Source organism: Myripristis murdjan, chromosome 22 (assembly GCF_902150065.1).
Source record: "Myripristis murdjan chromosome 22, fMyrMur1.1, whole genome shotgun sequence".
Classification (NCBI taxonomy): domain Eukaryota; kingdom Metazoa; phylum Chordata; class Actinopteri; order Holocentriformes; family Holocentridae; genus Myripristis; species Myripristis murdjan.
This window is the reverse complement of record NC_044001.1, coordinates 110,001-120,000: the sequence shown is the minus strand read 5'-3', so window position 1 is coordinate 120,000 and position 10,000 is coordinate 110,001. Positions and strand designations below refer to the sequence as shown.

Below are 10,000 nucleotides of genomic sequence, written 5' to 3'. Positions count from 1 at the left end.
GTTCATTAAAGCGTTCCTACTCAGTCGTGTTTTCCCTCCCCAGGCAGCGCTGTGTTGATCAAGCATCAGTTCACTGTGTTTGGCCTGTCTGGGCTTCCATACACAGCAACAGGACCTCAGGAAAACAGTTCAACACCTGATCTCAGCTGCACTTTATCATTTTCCAGGATCTCACAAACATTTCCAGGACAATGGATCAATTTTCAAAATTTTGAGGTGTTTTCCATGACAGGAAAACTGGTCTATAAATGTGCAGGTTTTCTGGGACACGTTGGAACCTGGAAGGCGGTACTGACCATCTGCTGGATGCGGTGGAAGGTTTTGCCGTGGAAGCTGAAGGCCTGTTCGAACAGGACCCGGTCCTCCACCGTCCACTCGTCCGGGAACGGCGTGAAGTTTGGCAGGTCGGCCAGCGACTTCTCGATGTTGTGTTTGTGCCAGAACAGCATCCCGAGCGCCTGCGGACAAACACAAACACTACAGCCTCACGAGGCTTTCCACCGATCTGATCGCCTATATCGAATCGGCCAATATTTTGCATTTTATGCAGTTTGTGTGATCGGCTGTGATGTCTTCATTCACCGATCCGATCAGTGACGTCATTGTCGTGTTGAGACTTTCTGCAGAGGCTCCCGTTGCTTTGTTTTATCTGCCTCATTTACTCAGAAGAAGTTCCACACCACCGCCATGTTAGTTTTGAGCCCTGTCAGTATGTGACGGACAACAAAGTTTTTTTAATGTTGAATCATTCGCTGTCGGATTCAAACAAACATGTCGGAGGTGTGGGACTTCTTCAAAGTGTCTGAGACAGAGAAAACCCAAGCTATTTGCCATCTGTGCAACACGACAGTACCTCTGTCAGTTTGGGCCAAAGATTGTTAATCATTGGCAAAAATGCTTGAGAATACTTTTGTTGATACTCAGTAAACGGTACATGAGCATATGAAGTAAATAAACAAGTTATTTAAATAAACATATTGCTCCCTCATGTGATCGGTGATCGGCCCCAAAAATCCTAATCGTGTAAAACCTAAACCTCACTACTACCAAGATGGCTGCCAAACAAACTTTATCATTTTCCTTTTATTTCTAACCTCAAATGTAGTTATCAAAGATAAGAAACATCAAAGTTGAGCAAATTAATCTGCAGGAACTCAATCAGGCAGGTGAGTGTTAGGCAGGTAATTAATATCAGCTGCAATTTCACTTCAATTAAGTTTATTTAACCCTCTGAGAAAAATTGTTTTATTTCTTTTGAATTTAAATTTTTTGGGAACATTTTTTTGCTACTTTGTTGTGAATTACAATTTATAACTCTTAAACAAATTTCTTGCTAATTTGCTCATGGCCTTTCCCCGTGTTTTTGAAAGAAATTAAGTGATGTTATTCAGCTCTGAGAGGGTTAATTAGGGCCCACTCACATTGGCAAGTTTGAGCCCGTATCGTGCTAAAGCCAAACCCCCCCCTCCCCAGTCCCCGGCTGGCCTACACTCACATTACCTAAAGCCCAAACGCGCCCAAGCACGATTGCCCCCCGGTGTGCACGTCATCACGTTGAAATAGGACAACAGGCATGGCCCGACGTCATTATAAATAAATGTAGTTCAAATACATTCATCATGTCTTCCATTTAATTAAAAAATGTTTTTGTTCCTTTTAATCAGACATGGGATGTTTATTTACCTTGACAGTTTCAGAGGTAACTTCCTCCTTCTTCAGAAAGGTCCAACTGACAGCCGGAGCGGCACCTGTCAGATCCGGCAGACCGGGTGACCGGGTGGCCGCACACCGCGCGGTGCCGCGGCCAGTGCCGGCCGGTGCCGACGCGGTGCCGGCCAGCACCAGGTCTGCTGGATCTCCGCACACAGACTGCTGTACTTTCATTATAAACCGACTTTTGTTTATACGCGGTTGCAGCAGCACAACAGACAATGACACAGACAACATGATTGATTATTGATTCCGCCATTCGCTGGTAATCGCGCTGCGCACATTAAACAATTTTGCAGAGGCAGGAGGAAAGTTGCATGATTTACGTCCGCGCACTGCGTGCGTGACCGTGCATGTGCTCGTGTATGCGCCCGCGCTGAAGCACACCCCTTCCAACCGTGCAGAGCGGGGGAAGTGTACTGTATTCAAGCACGATACGGAGCGATCACACTGGTCAAAGAATCCGGATTTTAGGGGCAATCGTGCTTGGGCGCGGATCAAACTTGCCAGTGTGAGTGGCCTCTTTAAACCCGGGTTCCACATCCTGCGGATTTATATCCAGGGTAAACATTGAGATCATTATAAAAGATAACCCGATATTAAACTACAGAAACATTATAAATAATAAACAATTTTCCCATGATTCAGTGTCCGGAGGCAGGAACTGACAACAACATCACATCCCAGTGACATCAACGCAGTGATGTCATCGTCATGGCGATGTTACCTGTTCCATGTTGTAGCCATGCTTCTCTTTGGCGATGGCAATGTACTCGTCCACTGAAACAACACACACACACACACACACACATATATATATATATATATATCAGTAACAAAGCACACATATCTTCATGTTACACACAACATGCTTCATATAGTCATAAGTCTCTCACGTTGGGTGTCGGCCACAGAGCTGCTGGGGATCCAGACCAACAGACCGAGGTTTTCTCTGTCATGAGCCGCCTGGGCCACCTCTGCAACACACACACACACACACACACACACACACACACACAAATTACTACTTGACATGTTTCACTGACACATGCACCAGATTTCTTTGTTTGTACTTTGCTCTTCAGTCACTCTTTTCTACAGAGAAAATACTGGACATTTCAGCAACCAACAACCTAACTACAGCCAGCAACTACAACCAACAACTAAACTACAGCCAGCAACTACAACCAACAACTAAACTACAGCCAGCAACTACAACCAACAACTAAACTACAGCCAGCAACTACAACCAACAACTACAAACTACAGCCAGCAACTACAACCAACAACTAAACTACAGCCAGCTACTACAACCAACAACTAAACTACAGCCAGCAACTACAACCAACAACTAAACTACAGCCAGCAACTACAACCAACAACTACAAACTACAGCCAGCAACTACAACCAACAACTACAGCTAGCAACTACAAACTACAGCCAGCAGCTGCAAACTACAAACTACAGCCAGCAACTACAAACTACAGCCAGAAACTACAATCAACAACTAAACTACAGCCAGAAACTACAACCAACAACTACAAACTACAGCCAGAAACTACAACCAACAACTAAACTACAGCCAGAAACTACAACCAACAACTAAACTACAGCTAGCAACTACAAACTACAGCCAGAAACTACAAACTACAGCCAGCAACTACAACCAACAACTACAAACTACAGCCAGCACCTGCAAACTACAAACTACAGCCAGCAACTACAACCAACAACTAAACTACAGCCAGCAACTACAACCAACAACTGCAAACTACAGCCAGCAACTACAACCAACAACTACAAACTACAGCCAGCAACTACAGCCAGCACCTGCAAACTACAGCTAGCAACTACAAACTACAGCCAGCACCTGCAAACTACAAACTACAGCCAGCAACTACAAACTACAGCCAGCAGGTACAGACTACAGCGAGCAGCTATAGCAAAGCTAGCTACTGAGCAGCTGTTTGCAGGTGAAATGTGAGAGTTGTTTGCACTCTGATGTTGTATTACATCTCTTAGTTTTTTCAGGGCCAGGTACACACCCTGTTGTTTTTTGTTGTTTTATCATTCCGCCACATTGAGCTCATTTTTCACCTGGTTCCCATTTTCCAAACCTCTTGAAAGTCAACACACCTGTGTTTGGCACACCTGTCGCTGTCATGTTGATTCTCAGAGTGAGGCTTTGCCAGGTCGCACTGTAGATCACTTTGAAATTTTCATGCAGTTAAACAATTCTCACAGCCACACTACTCGCCCAAAATTTTTGAAATCTGGTCCACATGTTCTTTGGCTCATACTGAACAATACCGCAAATACAACCAATTAAGGTCTGCCATATTGGATTATAACCTTTTTCATTCTCCTCACAGTTTGATTTAAACACTGTCTGACATGTTTTACCTGATTATTCAGAGGCACAAATTAAGTTTGAGTATAACAAAACTGGTTTGAGTTATAATGGTTAAAATGATTAATCAGAATGAAAACCCTCTAACTAATGAAAGGTTGATTATTATGAAACTTTAGAGCATTACTAAAAGGTGGCAGTTCGACACCGACGCACAGGGGGCGCCACAGACACCAACATTTTCCATCTCCAAACCTGCTCCAGTGGGCATAGCCTGTTGTCACTCACACTGTGATGTCAGTTGGCTTTAGGTAAAAGGGGAATCTAATTTCTCATCATGTTCTTTGGGAACTAAAACATGTTTGTACTTGTAGTTTGTAGTTCGGGTGGATCCCAGGATGCAGCTTTTTAATGGCAAAATGAGTTGGGCACCGGCCTCGTGGTGCTGATGTTTCTCAAAAGGAACTGAAATGTGAGAAACATCAAACAACAGAATGTGAGGAGAACCACTTCCTCTAACACGCAGCATGAAGAATAAACCTGGCAGACCCTTCACACTTCCTGCCCAGCCTGAGTTAACCTGTCCCCGGTGTGAGTCTGCCGGGAAGAGGAGATGCTCCGGGCAGGGTGAGGCTGTTCGAGGCTACCCCCCGCCTCTGCTGCCGGCTTCTTACCGGGATCGTAGTCCGGAACCACGGCTTGGTACTGCGGTCCGACTCGCATCCCCCCTCCGCCTGCACACAGAGGAACATGTTAGTCCACTTTGGCCCGGGTTGGCCCGGGTTAGTCCATCTTAACAGACATATCAGACCGAGGCTACCCACCATGCTCGTCGTCGCTGCTGGATCCTGAACTTCCTTCTTCCCACAAGTTGCTGCTGTTTCCATTTGCAGACAAACTTTTGCTCCCGGGGTTAGCATTAGCATTAGCATTCACACCGCTGTTCCCGCCGCCGGTCACCGGGTTCCTGCCCCTCCGCTTCCCGGGGATTTCAGGGTTTCTCTCCAGCATCGCCGGCATGACGAGAACCCAGCGACACCAGCAGGCTAACTGTTAGCTGCTAGCTGTTAGCCGCCAACTAGCAGCCAACAATACAGCACCGAGGCTAACTGGCTAACTGGCTAACTGGCCCACAAGCTAAGCAGCTGGCCTGTTAGCGCGGAGCCCCGAGAAAAGTTACGGAACAGCCGCAAGAAAGCCGATCAAACCCGACAAGCAGAGCCGAGACACGCCGTCAGCCCAAAGTCATCCTCCGACACTCGGACTGACACTCAGCGAGACTCAAGCCCGGAGTCCAACTGAGGCTCAAACTGAGGCTCCGGCACAAACTAAGTCCTGATGAGCAGAAACAGAGGAAACAGCCGCGGCTGCCGGCAGGGGGCGCCCTGCTGCCCGGACACATACATCACACATCATATGATACATATCATAGATCATAGGTTATGTACCATATCATATATCATCATGAAATATAATATATCACAACAAGTGAGATCATGTCATGCCACAGATAAAAAAAATAATAAAGTCAGCGGGACACTGGCAGCCGGTCAGTGTAAATCAAATCAAATCAAATCAAATATGAACCACCAGTGTGATCACAGCATTTTAAGTCCATGTAAAATATTTCTATTTCATTTAAAATAAACTAAGAAAGCACAATTTGTATTTCCAAATGATCCAAATAATCATTTTGCAGTTTGTCTGTGTTCTGCTCAGTGATCAGCTGTTTGTGTTCACAAACAAAACAACAAGCTGTGCTCTGATTGGTGCATCACGGCCTTTAACAGCAACATGAGAGGTGCCCTTTTGACCTGAGGGTGGCGCTACAGGAGAACTGATGAACCTGACCTCTGTGCAGTCTTTCAACACCTGTTAGCCCCACCCCCACCCACAGGGCCTCCTGTCAATCAAAACAAACAGGAAGTTGCTCTGAGTAAATATTTTCAACATTGAGAACAAATCCTGTAAAGCTTTAGACAGTTCTCTTCAGAAAACAGGAAGTGCTGACATCAGCACACGTCACTCTGATGTCATCACTCTGACGTCATCACTGACAGTGTCATCATGTTGAAGCTGGAGGACACAAACAGTTTTCACCGGATAGATTCAGTACTCCTTTATGCTTTTATTTTGTCTTTAGTATCTATCTAGCTATACATACATATGTATGTGTACGTATATATATATATATATATATATATATATACACACACACACACACACACACACACACACACACACGTACAGTACAGGCCAAAAGTTTGGACACACCTTCTCATTCAATGCGTTTTCTTTATTTTCATGACTATTTACATTGTAGATTCTAACTGAAGGAATCAAAACTATGAATGAACACATGTGGAGTTATGTACTTAACAAAAAAAGGTGAAATAACTGAAAACATGTTTTATATTCTAGTTTCTTCAAAATAGCCACCCTTTGCTCTGATTACTGCTTTGCACACTCTTGGCATTCTCTCGATCCTCTGCATGTCCTGAACTGTAGAGCTGACAGTGAAGCTGACTTTGACTTTGAAATAATCTTATTGACAAAATGCACATTTACACACATTTACACACATTTACACACATTTACACACACCTAGTGACCCCGTCTTATGTGGCCTAGTTACCAAAAGTGACTGTGTGTGTGTGTGTGTGTGTGTCAGAGTGTGTGTCAGTGTGTGTGTGTGTGTGTGTGTGTGTGTGTGTCAGTGTATGTGTGTGTGTGGGTCAGTGTGTGTGTGTCAGTGTGTGTGTGTCTCAGTGTGTGTGTGTGTGTGTGTGTCAGAGTGTGTGTCAGTGTGTGTGTGTGTGTGTGTGTGTGTGTGTGTCAGAGTGTGTATGTGTGTGTGTGTCAGAGTGTGTATGTGTGTGTGTGGGTCAGTGTGTGTGTGGGTCAGTGTGTGTGTGTGTGTCAGTGTGTGTGTCAGTGTATGTGTGTGTGTCAGTGTGTGTGTGTGGCAGAGTGTGTGTGCTCAGCAGTTTGTTGTAAGCTAACCTCTATGACCTAAATAACAAACAGCTGCAGAAACTCTGAATGTGTTGAGCATGTTTCAGTCTGTGTGTGACGTGTGTGTGTGTGTGTGTGTGTGTGTGTGTGTGTGTGTGTGTGTGTGTGTGTGTGTGTGTGTGTTGGGGGGAGGGATTACCCTCTGCAGTCCTGAGTTTATGGAAGGGTTTAGGTTAACCTGAAGAGGCCTTCAAGTTAACCCTGCTGGGTTTTCTGTCCCATGACGGTGGTTTACTTTTTATCGGGCTACGTTGCCGTGGTAACATACGCTGAACACCTGACCTGCTCCGGAGCAGGTGAAGTTCAGGATCAGAGCTCAGCAGGTAGAAAAGCCCTGCTGAGCTCATGTACATGTTGTAAAACATGTACATATACATATGCTACATGTGTAAGATACAGTAAGTACTGAGCACTTTGAAGTATGTATACTTATGTTTTATTTGCTCCCTCGTTCTTTTGGCTGCATCTGAAATAATAATGAGGCTGACATCACACCATAACCACACATTCCATAAACACATTCATTTACTGAACACACAAATGTTACTGCAGTCACATCTACTCGTGCCGTCATGGTGGGGAAGTCAGATTATAATCCCACTAATCTACGCATTGACACAGTCAGTGATTTTTTCCCAGCATTCCTTGCGGCTGCAGCTGTGTTGCTTTTTGCCTGGATGATGGATTTATATTCCTCGTATTTATTTCAGATTATTGTCTGCTCCTCCGTCGTAAAGTTTGCGGCTCGGGTGGATTTTTCCTTGTCTGTGATTGGTCGTCTGCAGCAAACTCCGCCCTTTTTCTGTGAGCGCACAGATCTAGATTGGAAAAGCCTGGGTTCAGTTAGCGAGCTGAAGCTTCATGGGACTGAACATCAGGAGGGAGGATGTCTGGTGAAGAGAAGCCAGAAAACTAAGAGAAACCCCGGGATTATAATCCAGCTGCTGGGACAGGGGTCAGATCTGGTCTAGAATCTGGAGAGTTTTGACACAGGGAGGTGAGCAGCTTCACTCTCAGGTCAGTGTGTTCATGTTATATAAGCAGCTCCGCCCCCGCCCGCCCCGCCGGGCCGCTATGTCCGCTATGCGGGACACCCGAGCCGAGACCACAACAAACAGCCTCACATGGAGCTGCCCGGCCGGGGAGGAGGGGAGCGGGGCTATAAAAGAGCTGAGAAAGTCCAGGACAGGGGTTTGACTCCGGAGGGCCAGAGAGAGCGAGAGACAGGCAGCGAGAGACTGAAAGACAGACAGACAGAGAGACAGTCTCTCTTGCTGCCGTCCTTCAGCACCTGAACCGGGATCAGTGATCTGGTTGGATTGCAGCAGAATGCCTTGTGACGTCAGCGCGCAGGTGTCCCGCGGCCAGTCGGAGCGGCAGTGCCAGCGGAGCTCCTTCGCCTTCTACCGCGCGGTGCGGGACCTGCGGCCGGCCTGGCTGCTGGAGGACATGCGCACCATGGAGGTCTTCCACTGGGAGGACGGCCGGCCGTGCGCGTTCACCCCCTCGGAGGCTCTCCTCTACGCCCTCGTGCATGACCACCAGCAGTATGCGCGCTACCTGCTGGACAGGTACTCCGTGAGCGCGCTCGGCGCGCCGAGCCGCAGCTTCTGCTGCTGCGCGGCGTCAGGTGCGCCGCACCTGTCCGTGGCCGTGCGCTACAACCGAATCTCTATCCTCGGCATGATCGTGGACGCGCTCAAGGACCTCCCCAGCGAGAACGCGCGCCGGGACTACCTGAACTGCCGCGGCGGGTGCGCGCACGCCGCGGACGCAGGAAAAACGGCGGTGCATTTGGCGTGCGAGCTCGCGCGCCCGGAGTGTCTGCTGCTGCTGCTGGCGCACGGCGCATGCCCGTACCTGGCGGACCGCGCGCGGCAAAGCCCGCTGGAGCGCGTGCTTCACCAACTGCGGCAGGACTCGGGCGCGGCGGCGGACACGCGCGGTCGGCAGGTGTGCGCGGGCTACCTGCTGCTCTTCATGCCCAAACCGCCCAAACTTCACTTCCTGCAGCGCGAGCCGCAGCTGTGGCAGAGGCTGCTGGGAAACCACGCCTACCGCTGGCTGGCCGGCCTGGCCCCGCCCACCCTGTTCATCCAGGCCTTGCAGACTGTAACCCGGGACGTCCCGGGACACCTGGACGCTCTGCCCCACTTCCTGAAGCCGCTGGACTTCCGGCTGGCGGGGCCTCTGTGGCCCTCCTGACAGTTACCATGGAAACGAATGACAGAATGAATGTGTCTGAGCTCATTGGCTGCTTTGTTGATGATGTCATGTAAATAAAGAGTTGTGTATGAAGTCATGTGAACCTGCTTCAGTCACACACACACACACACACACACACACACACACACACACACACACACACACAAAGGATCATATCCTGTAACGCTCAGGGTGTTAGTTTAGACACAAAGGATTGTGGGATATCAAATCTGATGCAGGGAGGTTACCATGGAAACAGATGCTCACATGACCTGGGCCTCTGAGGCACCGTAGGGTCAAAGGTTAAGCTGTTGTGTAAGGTCTACAGATATGACTGCTGTTCAAAGTGAGGTCCTGGGGCCCCCGGGGGGCCGGGAGCCCCCCACAGGTCAGAGTGTAAAGATCTTTATTAAGGAAGTCAAACAACAACCAACCCCGCCCCCCTCCCCCCTCCCCCCATTGGTCTGCAGCAAAGCATCTTACCAGTCAGCTAATGACAACATGACAGACGATGGCGGCGTCCAGTTACAGCACTGGTTTCTATGGCAACAAGGTCAGAGCGAGCTGGAGGAGACAGTGGGCTCCAGTGTTCACTACCAAGCAGATAAATGTGTCAATAAAGTTACATTTAAAATCAGGTTTTTACAGTTTTTGACAAAATAATCCGTTAGATGTGTATTTACTGCCTGTTGTCGTGGTAACCGCAGGTTTCCACGAGC

The 10,000-nt window shown here is 48.0% G+C and overlaps 3 protein-coding genes across 4 annotated transcripts in view; 1 reads left to right on the top strand and 2 right to left on the bottom strand.

The window, feature by feature from the left end:
• The window catches only part of rcor1 (REST corepressor 1), an 11,526-nt gene extending 6,110 nt beyond the window's left edge, over nt 1-5,416 (bottom strand). The window contains exons 1-5 of the mRNA XM_030044986.1: nt 4,886-5,416; nt 4,736-4,795; nt 2,607-2,687; nt 2,438-2,490; nt 297-458 (exon numbers count right to left, since the gene is read on the bottom strand). Coding sequence (XP_029900846.1) covers nt 297-458; nt 2,438-2,490; nt 2,607-2,687; nt 4,736-4,795; nt 4,886-5,081 — 552 coding nt within the window. The 5' untranslated portion in view covers nt 5,082-5,416. The remainder of the gene's footprint in view (nt 1-296; nt 459-2,437; nt 2,491-2,606; nt 2,688-4,735; nt 4,796-4,885) is intronic.
• A 2,795-nt stretch (nt 5,417-8,211) lies between these two features.
• On the top strand, nt 8,212-9,297 carry ankrd9 (ankyrin repeat domain 9). Its single transcript, XM_030044987.1, has one exon. It carries the CDS (start codon nt 8,406-8,408, stop codon nt 9,279-9,281), a length of 876 nt encoding a protein of 291 aa, XP_029900847.1. The 5' UTR covers nt 8,212-8,405; the 3' UTR covers nt 9,282-9,297.
• A 434-nt stretch (nt 9,298-9,731) lies between these two features.
• Nucleotides 9,732-10,000, bottom strand: part of tecpr2 (tectonin beta-propeller repeat containing 2) — a 35,697-nt gene continuing 35,428 nt past the window's right edge. For both annotated transcript variants that reach the window (XM_030044980.1, XM_030044978.1), the window contains exon 28: nt 9,732-10,000. This exon is cut by the window's right edge and continues 162 nt beyond it. The gene's annotated coding sequence lies outside the window, so the exon portion shown is untranslated.